Source organism: Phyllobates terribilis, unplaced genomic scaffold, assembly GCF_046119375.1.
Source record: "Phyllobates terribilis strain yellow unplaced genomic scaffold, ASM4611937v1 Scaffold_11__3_contigs__length_659146591, whole genome shotgun sequence".
Lineage (NCBI taxonomy): Eukaryota > Metazoa > Chordata > Amphibia > Anura > Dendrobatidae > Phyllobates > Phyllobates terribilis.
This window is the reverse complement of record NW_027362771.1, coordinates 111,874,599-111,890,990: the sequence shown is the minus strand read 5'-3', so window position 1 is coordinate 111,890,990 and position 16,392 is coordinate 111,874,599. Positions and strand designations below refer to the sequence as shown.

At 43.1% G+C, this 16,392-nt stretch overlaps 1 protein-coding gene across 1 annotated transcript in view; it reads left to right on the top strand.

Moving 5' to 3' along the window:
- The window catches only part of NUP37 (nucleoporin 37), a 95,732-nt gene that overhangs the window by 44,816 nt on the left and 34,524 nt on the right, over nucleotides 1-16,392 (top strand). The window contains exon 5 of the mRNA XM_073651520.1: nucleotides 1,446-1,540. Coding sequence (XP_073507621.1) covers nucleotides 1,446-1,540 — 95 coding nt within the window. The remainder of the gene's footprint in view (nucleotides 1-1,445; nucleotides 1,541-16,392) is intronic.

Genomic DNA, 16,392 nt, shown 5'->3' with positions numbered 1-16,392 from the left:
TCTGGCAGTGAAAAACAGACAACATATGGATGGCATCCGAGTCCGGCCTGATTTTTGTTTTTTCACGGACCCAATTGCATTGTCAATTTTGATCCGACCCTCAGATTAATATTGGACATGTTTCCGCGATTTTGCATGGACCACTCGGCTCAAGAAAAAAAATTTGACATATGAACAGCCCCCATAGACTGTCAAAAGTACGAGTGCTATGCTTGGACAAGAAGCGATAGTACTCGTACATGAAAAATTGTGGTGTGAATGAGCCCTTAAAGAGGGAGATTAACCTCTCTGTTACTCCATCGAACCCCTGCAACGTCAGCACAGTGAGCTGATGGTTTTTATGGCAACCGGAGGTCTAACACTGGCCTTCCAGTCTGCTATAGATCGAGGCCTAATAGATCGTGACAGGCTGGATAATTCACTGCATTACATAAGCAGTGCAGTGTATTATCTATGCAATCAAAGGATCCCATGTTCAAGTACTCTTGTGGGACAAGTACAGTAAATATAATCCTATTTTTCACACGTAAAAGTTGTTGTTTTTTTTTTTTAAAAAGGACAAAATATCTAGTGTTGACGCGTCCATAATGACCATTACAATAAAAAAATGTCATTATTTATCCAACACTGTGAACACCATGAACAAAGTATCAAAATCTATTCAGGAATTGTCGTTTTTGTTCATCTAGCCATATAATGAAATAAAAAATGAGCAAAAATTTGTTCAGACCTCAAAGTGGTTTAAATAAACTCTACATCTCGTTACCCAAAAAAACAAGCTTTAACACAGGGAGGTGAGAAAAAAATTATGGCCAGCCGACTGACACTGGAAAAAAAATAAAGTTTCTTGTTCAACAGCAGTAAAACATAAAAAACCTTTATAATATGGATTTCACTGTAATCTTATTGACCTGCACTATAAAACTGTAACTTTATTCCGCACAGTAAATGACAACAAAAAAGTACAAACAAAAATTTCATTATTGCTACTTTTTCTCTACATCCCTCCCGCAAGAAAAAAAATGGAATAAAAAGTTATCAAAAAGCTGTATGTACCCAAAAATGTAAGCAGTGTAATCAACCACTTGTTCCATGAAAAATGAGCCCTCATATAGCTCTGTTGACAGTATGGCGACACAAAAACAAATGATTTATTATAGAAAAAAACATTTATTGTACAAATCTAATAAAACATATATAAAACTATATAAATTTGGTGTGGAAATTAATACCAAATTAGGCCTGGTCCTTTGGAGGTTGAAGAATCATGTAACCCTATTCTCATATTCCCTGCAATAAACTTGTAATTTTTCACTTGCAGGCAATTTTTTGATTGTAACCATCACTAGCCTGTTGGTTGTTCAAGTAATAGTAATTATAACATTTCTAAAGTAATCATATCTTATGAAAGTATTGACACATGCTCTCCAATTTCCATTTGGAAGGTCCTTCAGGGTCATCAAGCCTACATAAATGACGTGGTTTTTTCTTCTTGCGATGGAAATGAAATTGCAAGTGTCAGTGATGACCACACATGCAGGTAGGAAAGAACACAATTTTGGTCCATATATAATTGCTGTACACTTTAAATTGTCTTTTCTGCCATTACTGGTAACGGGTGAGTAATTGCATAAATCCTTTTGTTTTCATTCTCAAATCTTACGTTTTGATTCTTGATATAGAAATATTCAATGAAGTGACTTAAAGTTATTAAGAAGTAGAATGTGAATTTGTTCCTGGAAGTACCGGAATGTCAGAAGTTATATGATGCGTAAACTGCACCACAAATTAGCGCACTCATTCATGTGACAAAGCTGCTGAGAAATGTCTGTGCTTGCACCGCACTTGCCAACATTTTTTAAAAACCGGTGTAGTCGATTTTGAGGGTCATGATTATCAACAGAGTTTTTAGAGCGCTTTCACCATTCAACTTTCTTTACTTCATCTGTGGGCCTGTGTTAAAAAATAGTCATCAATTGCTCACCCTCCCCAGGTCCAGCGCTGCATCTCTTCTGCTGCTCCGATGATTGTTTACAGGCTACTAACGTCATATCAGCAGCTCATGTTAAAGCTGTGTGCAATCACTGGGCTCAGCGGCTCACGCCATCTACAGTCCTGCTCATCATTATTGGCACTCATAAAGTTTAAGCACAAAATGTGGAATTTCTCCTGAAAAAAATGAATCAAGTGAAACAGTTTTTTTGTATAGAGCACTCATCTTAAATACAAAAGAGCAAATGATAAACAATAATTTAAAACAAAAAACCATGGGAGGGAAAAATCGAAAGCTTGCTTTGTCACTGGTATTGGCACCTTTACATTAATTTAGTATGGAAACACATTTTGACTAGCCTGTGGTAAATCACAAAAGAAATTCACCTGTGATTAATTGTTGGTGCCCATGTGACATCAATTAGCCAATGAATGATGACTTCAGTGTTTTAAAAAGCCACCTGGTAGGCCCTGTTCCTTTGTCACAATGGTGAAGACAAAGGAGCTGTCTGAGGACATCAGAACTGCTATTATTAGCAAACACAAGACTTCCAAAGGGTATAAGGCCATCTCCAAAGACCTTGGTATCCCAGTTTCAACAGTGGGAAATGTTATTAAGAAGTTTGCCAAGCATGAGACCATCAAGAACCTCCCTGGATGTGGGGGAAAGAGGAAAATTGACAAGAGATGTCTTTGAAGGTTGGTGCGAATGAACTAAACCAAAAGAAACGTTTAATGAGGCAAATAAAACCCCTACTTTAATGAGGCCAATGGAGTCACTTTGGACTCCATCTTGCCTCTATTCTGGTGTTGTCCTGTCTATCACACTTTTGTTTTACCACACTTTTGTGTGCTAAAAAGACTGACACCGCTGGGACAGAGGCCCGATGGAGTCCAAAGTGACTACATCTGCCTCATTATAGTGAATGTTCCCATCGGGGGTTTTGTCTGATTAATGTTTTTTTTAGATTTAGGCTGAAACTCTGACTTCTAGAAGTTGTTCATTACTAGGACAACCCCTTCTCTTACTCCTCACTTGGTGCCGATAAAATACCTCTCATGCCGGCGCCATTCCAGCGGTGTCAGCAGTCGCGTTCCCGGGCCTCTCGTGTGGTTGTTGTGACACGTGAGCCTGGCGCCCAATCAGTGCTGGCGTCACTGTCCCCACCTTTGTACGGTTAAGTAATTAACAGGAAGTGAGGGCTGCAGCTGCTCTCTAACTACCTGCTAATTACTTAACCGTACGAAGGCAGAGACAGCGCTAATTGGGCACCAGGCTCATGTGTCACAACAACCGCATGAGAACCCCGGGAACGCGACTGCCGACACCACTGGAACGGTGCCGGAACAGGAGGTGACTAGGCTTTTTTATTTTATCAGCTCCAAATGCTTAGATTAAGAGGGGAGTGTCCTAGTAGTGGACAAGCCCTTTAAGAGCTCAGCGTAGAGCGCAGGATTATTGTGAACTAAGCCTTACACTGAAATCTACCAAAAAATGTGTTGTACCTCAAAATCCTACTTCATCTTATCCCGCAAAAACAAGTCCTCACTTAGGGCTGTCAATGGAAAATGGGGGAGGGGGGGGGTTCATGTCACAGTAGCTCAAATACCCTGAAAAAGTGATTCCTTCCACAAATCAAATCCAGTGTAATCTTAAGTCCAAATGCCCCTTGCTTCTTATGCACAGTGTGCATAAACTGCAGCTAGTGGCTATATGTTTGGCATTATTGTAATACGGAGAGCCCAATTAACAATTTATGGGGTGCGTGTCTTCAGAAACATAAGCTGGGAACAATGTATAGTCACTAATCTGGTATATTTGGAGCGAAGTTAATGTTGCAAAGTGAAAACACATAAAAATGTTCACTGCAGTTGTAGATGAATTCATGTGTAATTTCCAATAAGCGGTCACACTTCCAGATTCTATTGCTTTTCTAGTACTTTGGGTGGTCTGGAAATGTCTCCAGCAAAATCTTCTCTCCAAAATCTAAGCCCTGCCTTGTGACCAAATATTACTTTCTGATATCATATGGGGCATCGCCACATTCGGGAGAATTTGTGTAACAAATTGTGGACACCTATTACTTTTGTGAAATTTGAAAATTTGCAGCTAATATAATATTTTAGTGGTAACTATCCTTCCCTGTGCAGTGTAATTTCCAAAATGAGTCACTTGTGAGTTTTTGGGTTTTTTTTTGCTGATCTGTCACCTCAGGGGCTCAGCTAATGGCATCCACAATTTATTCAAACAAATACTGCTTTCTAAAAGCCAAGTAGCGCTCCTTCCCATCCTAGCCCTGCCGTGTGCTCAAGCTAGTGTACAACCACATATGGGCTACTGCCACATTCAGTAAAAATTGCATGACAAATTGTGGGGTCCATTTTCCCATTTATATCCCTTGTGAAAATTACAAATTTGGGACTAAAATAAGATTTCACAGGAAAAAAAAAAATTCTTTGTTTTCACGTCCAAATGCGATAAAATTCTGTGAAGCACCTATGGTTAAAAATGCTCAACACACCCCTAGATGAATTCCTTGAGAGGTGTAATTTCCAAAATGTTGTCACTTTAAGTAGCGTTCCTGCCCTTCCGAGCCCTGCCATGTGCCCAAATAGTAGTTTTTGCCCACATATGTAATATTGCCAATTTTGGGAGAAATTGCCTAATAAAGTGTTAAGTCCATCTTCTATCTTCTCTTGTTACCTCTTGTGAAAATGAAAAGTTTTGGGCTAAAGCCACTTTTTTCATTCCACCTTGCCTTACTTTCTGTGTAACACCTGAAGGATTAACAAATTTCTTAACAGCAGTTTTTAATAATTTGAGGGGTGCAGTTTGTAAAATGGTATAACTTCTGGGGGTTTCCAATACTTAGGCCCCTCAAAGTCGCTTCAGGGCTCAATAGGTCCGTAAAAAGTAGGGTTTGTAAGTGTTCTTGGGGAAAAAAAAAATGAACATTTGCTGCTAAATTTTAAAGGAAACCTGTCAGATCCTCTGTGCCCACAGAACCAGCACCAGTTGTGTCTGCATATGTATATTCCCTGCCTAACAGTCCCTGTGTTACTTTTTCTAAAGATCTATTTATGTATATAATGTATTTCTGAAGTCCGTTTATGATATGTAAATGAGGGCTTTGACTAGTCGTGGAACGTTAGTGTCCCCAGACTAGTCGGCCCACTTAGCATATTATCACACCTCCACCCCTGTGGGTGTGATAACATGACTTACAAGCTCCGGCGTCATCGCCAGCGCTATACATACCTTGCACATGATCGGTAGTCTTCTGCACTTCCGATCATGCACAGTGCACCTCCCTGACGCCCGCGTGATAACATGCTGAGTGGGCCGACTAGTCTGGGGACAGGAACTCCCCATCAATTACTCAAAGCCCTCATTTACATATCAGAGACTTAAGAACTACTTTTTCTAAAGATCTATTTATGTGTGTAATGTAATAAAGAGACTGTTAGGCAGGGGATTTAGCTATGTAGACACAACTTCTGGTGGTTCTGTGGGCACAGGGGGTCCTGACAGGTTCCCTTTAAGCCTCTTAACATCCTAACGAAATAAAAGGAGGTTTGAAAAATAATGCTGACATAAAGTAGACATATGGGAATCTTATTTATTAATTATTTTGTGTGGTAGGACTGTCTGGTATAAGGATGTAAGCATTCAAAGTTTAAAAATGTCAATTATTTTTAAATTTACATAAAATTTCAGCTATTATCATAAAAAATACACATCAAGCTAAATTTATGGCTGTCATAAAGTACAATGTGTCACAAAAAAAAACAATCTCCGAATCACTAATTTATGTTGAAGTATTCCAAGGTTATTACCTCATAAATTAAGTTATTACATCATAAATCGACACTAGTTAGATTTGTGAAATTCGGCTCAGTCATAAAAGCACCACCATAGTGGGGTTTTTTTATTTCAGTGTTGGATTGGTGCCACTAATCTAAGGTCCTTGCACTTAGCATTATACTTAGTAGCCACTGTCTTCAGCTCTTCCCAACCCCACCATCTTGTGACCGCAATTTCTGACTGTAAGAGGTAACGGTCATAAGCTCTCAATGCAAGTCTATAAGAGACAGAATGAGGCTCTCATACACTTGCATTGAAAAATGATCTCCGGCTCGCTGCAGCAAACACTGGAGCAATCCGTCACGTCACAAACTGCTGGAGACCGACCAGAATGGCACTGATGAAAGAAGACGGCGATGGATGAGACTAGGGCCGGGGAACTTAGATTGTTAGCACCACTCCTGCGCTGTAATAACAAAAATGCTGGAGTGGTACTTTAAAGCGCATCTGTCAGCAGGATTGTGCTCCGTAAACGACATTACACTAATTAAAATGATACCTTGGTTGATGAAATCCGTCCTGTGGTTCTTGTGTAATCTTTACTTTACAATTTGGAGATAATAATATGCTTGTCCTTCGGGACGGCCTATGGGGGGTGCTCTGTCTGGTGTTCTGCTTACATATTCATCTGTATGCTCTTATGACAGGTCACTGATCATTCACTGACCTGCCTCCTATTTTACATAATGCATCTAGTAGTGCGGGGCTGAGTAAAAGAGGAGGCCGGTCAGTGAACGATCAGTGAGCTGTCATAGGAGCAGATGAATATGTAAGCAGAGCACCAGATAGAGTCCCCCCACAGGCCGCACCGGAGAACGAGCATATCATTATCTCCAAACTGAAAGTAAAGATTACACAAGAACCACAGCACGGATTTCATCAACCAAGGTATCATTTTAAACAATGTAATATCGCTCACCTGACAGTGTATGTAGTTCACTGAGCACAATCCTGCTGACAGGTGCTCTTTAATGTGAATCTGTCAGCACTTTTTTGCTATGTAATCTGAGGGCAGCATAAGGTAGGGACTGAGACACTAATTTCAGCAATGCCATTTATTAGGTTGTGCTCAGTTGTTTCAATACAATAAGTGTTTTATCAGCAGGAGATTATCACTTCCGGACTAGCAGACCACCTCAGTGCCTCCTGGTCCAACACCGCCCTTAGCACTGATGTAGCAGCTAACTGTCCATGTACAATTTACACAAAGCTGATCACAGGTGTGAATGGGGTTAGCTTTCTGAGCTCTGCTTCATGCTGAAATATAAGAACTCTGATTGTATCACAACTTCTGCACCCAGTAATCTAAATGATACATAATTGGATTCAGGGTCTCATTTCCTACACCAGTGATGGCAAATCTTTTACTGACTGGGTGCCCAAACTGCAACCCAAAACCCACTTATTTATCGCCAAGTACCAACACGGCAAATTAACCCGAATACTGAGGTTTTAGTTTAGGAAAAACAACTCATACAGAGAGCAGACAAGGGTAGCATAGAGCAGCCACGTACGGGAGCAGGGGTATGAGACTGCAGAAATAAATAATGTGCTCACCTCCATCTTGGTATATACCCCAATCCATGTATATATGTTGCCCCCCCCCACCAATCCATGTATATATGCTGCCCCCCCCACCAATCCATGTATATATGCTGCCCCCCCCACCAATCCATGTATATATGCTTCCTTCCCCCCAATCCATGTATATATGCTGCCTTTCCCCCCAATCCATGTATATATGCTGCCTCCCCCCCAATCCATGTATATATGCTGCCTTTCCCTCACCCAATCCATGTATATATGCTGCCTTTCCCCCCAATCCATGTATATATGCTGCCTTTCCCCCCAATCCATGTATATATGCTGCCTCCCCCCAATCCATATATATTTGCTGCCTCCCCCCCAATCCATGTATATATGCTGCCTCCCCCCCAATCCATATATATACGCTGCCTCCCCCCAATCCATGTATATATGCTGCCTTTCCTCCCCAATCCATATATATACGCTGCCTCCCCCCAATCCATGTATATATGTTGCCCTTCCCCAGCCCCTCCCCCAATCCATGTATATATATGCTGCCTTTCCTCCCCCATCCATGGATATATGCTGCCTTTCCTCCCCCCATCCATGGATATATGCTGCCTCCCACCCCAATCCATGTATATATGCTGCCCTTCCCCAGCCCCTCCCCCAATCCATGTATATATGCTGCCTTTCCTCCCCCCATCCATGGATATATGCTGCCTCCCACCCCAATCCATGTATATATGCTGCCTTTCCTCCCCCCATCCATGGATATATGCTGCCTCCTCAATACATGTATATATGCCGACTCCCCCCCAATACATGTATATATGCTGCTCCCCCCCCCCCCCTCCAATCCATGTATATATGCTACCTTTCCTTCCCCCATCCATGGATATATGCCGCCCCCCCCCCCATCCTGCTGGCGCCGCTGTTCATCGCATGCAAAAAAAAAAAAAAACATAATAAACACTCCTCCTCACCTTCCTTCCTCTCCTGCGCCGCGTCCTCTCCTGTAGCTGCCAGTTGACTCCAGCGTCCTAGCGATGGGGCACATGACGTCCGTGCGCTGCAATACACTTCAGCTACCGTAGCTGTGTGTCAGAGAACGCACATCTACCAGAAGTAGGGGCTGGCGTCGGCAGTCCTCACCCGCCGGGCCCGGTCCAGGAGCACGAGTGCTGCGGCTATGGTGCGCGTGCCCTTAGGGGGGGGGCTCTGCGTGCCCCCTCTGGCACTCGTGCCATAGGTTCGGCCAGCACTGTCCTACACCATTCTACTCTCAGTTGAGGTAGCAAAAACCTGGTGACCGATACCATCTAAGGTCAAAATTGTCTCCGTCACTAAAGGATTCAAGGCTCCTGTAATTGCTTTCTCCTACAGCCTGTATCCAATCACTGGAGTAGCGACACAGATGCAGCGGAGGACCTGGGGAGGGCCAGGAACAGATTATTTATTATTTTTATCATTGGCACGCTGATGGAGTAAAGAAGGTTGAAAGGAGAAAACTCTTATAATTTAAAGGGGTTCTTCAGTTTCAGTAAATGATGTCTCCGGCTGCTGGTTATAAACAAGCAAACTCTGCTGCACTCATGTTCCCCGGGTCCACTGGCGAGGCTCTGCCACTCCTTCACTGTTTGGTGTTAGCTGAGGCAATAATGCCACGTCGCCAGCACAACAGCCAATCTGCGCTCAGCAGCTCTGAAAAGGGGCATTCCGTCTAGACTGGCAGAGGCGCTGTGCCCACTCATTGTTTGCTGCGCTGTCGATGTGATATTCATTCCATAACCAATGCCAGTGGACCTGGGGAGATGAGCGTAGCCCAATTAAGTTCTTTATATTAACCTGCAGCCGGGGACATTCATCAAAACAGAACAACCTTTAAGAGAAAATCATGCATTTTGTGGAGGAAATCTATGCCTGTTTAATACTGCCATAAATGTGCCAAAGGTATTAATAAAATTTGCCCAATTTAATCGATGAAGGTATGGTTTAGGCCTGGTGTTTGGAATGCCAGTCCTTATAAATGATGTTTCTAGTTTTGCTGTATGAAATCCTATCTGCATAGTTAAAAGCTCAAGCCTCTTATGGGCATTTTAAAGTCTTTCTTTCTTTGAATTGAAATTACCACATTGTCAGCAGTTGCTCCACATGGATTCTGTGTAATGATGGCTTAAATGTTGAGAAAGCATTATGACATTGGATGCAAACCAGAAACCATTGCCAAATATATTAAAAAGCAAATACATGCTAAAAGAACACCAAGAGCGTTTTTAAAAGGTCAGCTTGCTCTTCTTCTGCTTTGCTCCAGATAGATCGTTTCTCTTGTCAGGTACACATCTTACAGCCGGCACATACATCCATTTTTAGACGCTAAAGCCGTAAAGCATGTCAATCTACCACTTATCCTCTCAACAGCATCTGTATTGCTGAATGCTAAACCAGTATTTCATGTGAAGTGCGTGTTCTTTCATTTTTTCTTATCCAAAATCTTATTGCAAATGGCATTAAATTGCTTTTTTGAAGAGCTTCCTAATTAGTGTTGAGCCACCCCCGTAGTGTTCGGGTTCGGTTCGGTTCGTCGAACACCGGGATGTTCGAGGAACTGTTCGTCGAACACCTTAGAACACCGTCGAACACCGTTAAAACCAATGGCAGGCAAACAAAAACACATAGGAACACATTGGACACCTTTGAAGGTGTTTTCTAAAGCTGACAAACTGCTCAGAAGACGCTTTCTTTAAAAAAGCCGGCCGGCAATTCAGCAGCGGCATACACCGGTACCAGACAATTTAGACATGAAGGAATAGAGCATCACACATAGATTAGATAGATAGAAACATGTCAGTCACATATATAATAAGTACAGTGACAGTGTTGCTTACTGTACTTGTCATTTAGTGTAAAGGATTTATTAAAAAATATAATAGTGTTTTCGTGCACCGTCTCTTTAAAAAAGCCGGCCGGCAATTCAGCAGCGGTACCCGACAATTTATAACAGACAGAATAGAGCTTCACACATAGATTAGATAGATAGAAACATGTCAGTCACATATATATGAAGTACTGTGACAGTGTTGCTTACTGTACTTGTCATTTACTGCAAAGGATTTATTAAAAAAAATAATAGTGTTTTCATGCACCGTCTCTTTAAAAAAGCCGGCCGGCAATTCAGCAGCGGTACCTGACAATTTATAACAGACAGAATAGAGCTTCACACATAGATTAGATAGATAGAAACATGTCAGTCACATATATAATAAGTACAGTGACAGTGTTGGTTACTGTACTTGTCATTTAGTATTAAAATAAAGGATTTATTATTAAAAAAAATTGGCGTGGGGTTCCCCGTAATTTTAGTCTCTAGCGGAGGTTAAGCAGACAGCTGGGGCAGATGTTTGAAGCCTGGGAAGGGGGTAATACCCATGGAGCTTCCCAGGCTACTAATATCAGCCCCCAGCTGAATATCTAGCCTTTACTAGCTATTAAAATGGAGGACCCCCCCAAAAAAATGACGTGGGGTCCCCCCTAATTTAATAGCTAGCAAAGGCTAGGCAGACAGCTGGGGGCTGATATTAATAGCCCAGGAAGGGAGCCATGAATATTGGCCCCCTCCCAGGCTAGAAACACCAGCCGTCAGCCGCCCCAGAAATGGCGCATCCATAGGATGCGCCAATTCTGGCACTTAGCCTCGCTCTTCCACGCTGCCCTGGTGCGGTGGCAGGGGGTAATAGGGTTGGGATTGATGTCAGCTTATAATGCCAGCTGACATCAAGCCCAGGTTAGTAATGGAGAGGCGTCTATAAGACACCCCCATTACTAACCCCATAGTCAAAGTAAAAAAAAAAACACAAACACTCAGAATAAAGTCCTTTAATTGAAATAAAGACACAATTCTTTATTGTTCTAAATTAAACCATACTTACCATCACGCCCATTCCAGCTGAAGCCAACGATCTCCTGCAATAAAAGAAAAATAATAAAGCAACCTCATCCTTACCTTTCCATGGTTCCCAGGACAGCTTCAGCTCTGCTACATCGAGATGACAGGCTGGACCGCAGCAGAACGCTGCCATCCAGCCTGTCATCCCGCGGACACTGAGAAGCGCAGGCATGCTTGCGCTCCTCAGTGTCTGACTGTGACGGCATCCAGATGAGCCGACAATGAACTCGGCTCACCTCATGTACGTCACTGACAGCGTGGGAAAATTCTCCTGCACTCAGCGCTTCAGCGTGAGAATTTTCCCACGCTGTCAGTGACGTGCATGAGGTGAGCCGAGTTCATTGGACATGACCTCGGCTCATCTGGATGCCGTCACAGCCAGACACTGAGTAGCGCAAGCAAGCCTGCGCTTCTCAGTGTCTGCGGGATGACAGGCTGGATGGCAGCGTTCTGCTGCGGTCCAGCCTGTCATCTCGATGTAGCAGAGCTGAAGCTGTCGTGGGAGCCATGGAAAGGTAAGGATGATGTTGCTTTATTATTTTACTTTTATTGCAGGAGATCATTGGCTTCAGCTGGAATGGGCGTGGCGGTAAGTATGGTTTAATTTAGAACAATAAAGAATTGTGTGTTTATTTCAATTAAAGGACTTTTTTTCTGGGTGTTTGTGTTTTTTTTAAATACTTTACTAGAAATTCATGGTGGTCATGTCTACTATTGGCGTGACCCCATGAATTTCGGGCTTAGGGCCAGCTGATAATGCCAAGCTGGCCTTAACCCCTTTATTACCCAGTGAGCCACCGCACCAGGGCCCTGGATGAGTTGGGTACAGCGCCAGAAGATGGCGCTTCTATGAACGCGCCATTTTCCGGGGCGGCTGCGAACTGCAATTTGCAGCGGGTGGGGCCCAGAAAGCTTGGGCCTCCCTGCGCTGCAGATTCCAGCCCCCAGCTGCCTAGTTGTACCTGGCTGGACACAAAAATAGGGCGAAGCTCCACGTATTTTTTTTTTAAATTCATGAAATTCATGGAATAATTAAGAAAAAAAGGGCTTCCCTATATTGTTGTGTCCGGCTAGGTACAAACAGGCAGCTGGTGGTTGGGAGCAGCCCGTTCCTGCCTGCTGTACCTGACCGGACACAAATATAGGGCGAAGCCCCACATCAATTTTTTTTTCATTATTTCATGAATTTCCTGAAATAATTTAAAAAAAATTGACGTGGGGCTTCGCCCTATATTTGTGTCCAGTCAGGTACAGCAGGCAGGAACGGGCTGCCCCCAACCACCAGCTGCCTATTTGTACCTGGTTGGACACAACAATATAGGGAAGCCCTTTTTTTCTTAATTATTCCATGAATTTCATGAAATAATTTAAAAAAAAAATGCGTGGGGCTTCGCCCTATTTTTGTGCCCAGCCAGGTACAACTAGGCAGCTGGGAGCTGGAATCCGCAGCGCAGGGAGGCCCAAGCTTTCTGGGCCCCACCCGCTGCAAATTGCAGTCCGCAGCCGCCCCAGAAAATGGCGCGTTCATAGAAGCGCCATCTTCTGGCGCTGTACCCAACTCATCCAGGGCCCTGGTGCGGTGGCTCACTGGGTAATAAAGGGGTTAAGGCCAGCTTGGCATTATCAGCTGGCCCTAAGCCCGAAATTCATGGGGTCACGCCAATATTAGACATGACCACCATGAATTTCTAGTAAAGTATTTAAAAAAACACAACACCCAGAATAAAGTCCTTTAATTGAAATAAACACACAATTCTTTATTGTTCTAAATTAAACCATACTTACCGTCACGCCCATTCCAGCTGAAGCCAATGTCTTCTGCAATAAAAGTAAAATAATTAAGCAACCTCATCCTTACCTTTCCATGGTTCCCACGACAGCTTCAGCTCTGCTACATCGAGATGACAGGCTGGACCGCAGCAGAACGCTGCCATCCAGCCTGTCATCCCGCGGACACTCAGAAGCGCAGGCATGCTTGCGCTCCTCAGTGTCTCGCTGTGACGGCATAAAGATGAGACAAGCTCATGTCCAATGAACTCGGCGCACCTCATGCACGTCACTGACAGCGTGGGAGAATTCTCCTGCACTCAGCACTTCAGCGTGAAAATTCTCCCACGCTGTCAGTGACGTACATGAGGTCAGCTGAGTTCATTGGACATGAATGAGCTCACCTCATGCACGTCACTGACAGCGTGGGAAAATTCTCACGCTGAAGCGCTGAGTGCAGGAGAATTCTCCCACGCTGTCAGTGACGTGCATGAGGTGAGCTCATTCATGTCCAATGAACTCAGCTGACCTCATGCACGTCACTGACAGCGTGGGAGAATTCTCACGCTGAAGTGCTGAGTGCAGGAGAATTCTCCCACGCTGTCAGTGACGTGCATGAGGTGCGCCGAGTTCATTGGACATGAACTCGTCTCATCTTTATGCCGTCACAGCCAGACACTGCAGAGCGCAAGCATGCCTGCGCTTCTCAGTGTCTGCGGGATGACAGGCTGGATGGCAGCGTTCTGCTGCGGTCCAGCCTGTTATCTCGATGTAGCAGAGCTGAAGCTGTCGTGGGAACCATGGAAAGGTAAGGATGAGGTTGCTTTATTATTTTTCTTTTATTGCAGGAGATCGTTGGCTTCAGCTGGAATGGGCGTGACGGTAAGTATGGTTTAATTTAGAACAATAAAGGAATGTGTCTTTATTTCAATTAAAGGACTTTATTCTGGGTGTTTGTGTTTTCTTTTAACTTTGACTATGGGGTTAGTAATGGGGGTGTCTTATAGACGCCTCTCCATTACTAACCTGGGCTTGATGTCAGCTGGCATTATAAGCTGACATCAACCCCAACCCTATTACCCCCTGCCACCGCACCAGGGCAGCGTGGAAGAGCGAGGCTAAGTGCCAGAATTGGCGCATCCTATGGATGCGCCATTTCTGGGGCGGCTGACGGCTGGTGTTTCTAGCCTGGGAGGGGGCCAATATTCAAGGTTCCCTTCCTGGGCTATTAATATCAGCCCCCAGCTGTCTGCCTAGCCTTTGCTAGCTATTAAATTAGGGGGGACCCCACGTCATTTTTTTGGGGGGGGTCCTCCATTTTAATAGCTAGTAAAGGCTAGGTATTCAGCTGGGGGCTGATATTAGTAGCCTGGGAAGCTCCGTGGGTATTACCCCCTTCCCAGGCTTCAAACATCTGCCCCAGCTGTCTGCTTAACCTCCGCTAGAGACTAAAATTACGGGGAACCCCACGCCAATTTTTTTTAATAATAAATCCTTTATTTTAATACTAAATGACAAGTACAGTAACCAACACTGTCACTGTACTTATTATATATGTGACTGACATGTTTCTATCTATCTAATCTATGTGTGAAGCTCTATTCTGTCTGTTATAAATTGTCGGGTACAGATGCTGAATTGCCGGCCGGCTTTTTTAAAGAGACGGTGCATGAAAACACTATTATTTTTTTTAATAAATCCTTTGCAGTAAATGACAAGTACAGTAAGCAACACTGTCACAGTACTTCATATATATGTGACTGACATGTTTCTATCTATCTAATCTATGTGTGAAGCTCTATTCTGTCTGTTATAAATTGTCGGGTACCGCTGCTGAATTGCCGGCCGGCTTTTTTAAAGAGACGGTGCACGAAAACACTATTATATTTTTTAATAAATCCTTTACACTAAATGACAAGTACAGTAAGCAACACTGTCACTGTACTTCGTATATATGTGGCTGACATGTTTCTATCTATCTAATCTATGTGTGATTCTCTATTCCTTCTATTCTAAATTGTCGGGTACAGATGCTGAATTGCCAGCCGGCTTTTTTAAAGAGACGGTGCATGAAAACACTATTATTTTTTTTAATAAATCCTTTGCAGTAAATGACAAGTACAGTAAGCAACACTGTCACAGTACTTCATATATATGTGACTGACATGTTTCTATCTACCTAATCTATGTGTGATTCTCTATTCTTTCTGTTATAAATTGTCGGGTACAGATGCTGAATTGCCGGCCGGCTTTTTTAAAGAGACGGTGCATGAAAACACTATTATTTTTTTTAATAAATCCTTTGCAGTAAATGACAAGTACAGTAAGCAACACTGTCACAGTACTTCATATATATGTGACTGACATGTTTCTATCTATCTAATCTATGTGTGAAGCTCTATTCTGTCTGTTATAAATTGTCGGGTACCGCTGCTGAATTGCCGGCCGGCTTTTTTAAAGAGACGGTGCACGAAAACACTATTATATTTTTTAATAAATCCTTTACACTAAATGACAAGTACAGTAAGCAACACTGTCACTGTACTTCGTATATATGTGGCTGACATGTTTCTATCTATCTAATCTATGTGTGATTCTCTATTCCTTCTATTCTAAATTGTCGGGTACAGATGCTGAATTGCCAGCCGGCTTTTTTAAAGAGACGGTGCATGAAAACACTATTATTTTTTTTGATAAATCCTTTACACTAAATGACAAGTACAGTAAGCAACACTGTCACTGTGCTTCTTATATGTGTGACTGACATGTTTCTATCTATCTAATCTATGTGTGAAGCTCTATTCTTTCGGTTCTAAATTGTCGGGTACCGGTGTATGCCGCTGCTGAATTGCCGGCTTTTCATGTTTCACTGTGAGCACTGTTCCCATCGATTTGGGCAATCACTGTAATGCCACAACCACCATGGCTGTGGCATTACAGTGAGTGGCAGACAATCCCTGCATGATTGGTGCTCTAAATAGCGCCAGACATGCAGGACACGCTTTTGGTGCACGAACAGTTATCGAACATAACCTCGAACAGCCGAATTTTTTGCAAATCGTTCGGGTTCGTCGAACAACTCGAACACCGCCCAAAACAGCTCGAATTTGAGATTGGCGAACAGTACTAGTCGAACACCGCTCATCTCTATTCCTAATTTTCGCTCTTCTATGCCATAGGAGCAGTATATACACAAGGTGGTTTCATTGATCATCTTACATACGGGCATTTATGTAGTGAAATCAATGCTGTTAGAGTTGGTACGAAACAATTCACAGGCCAATAACATTACTCT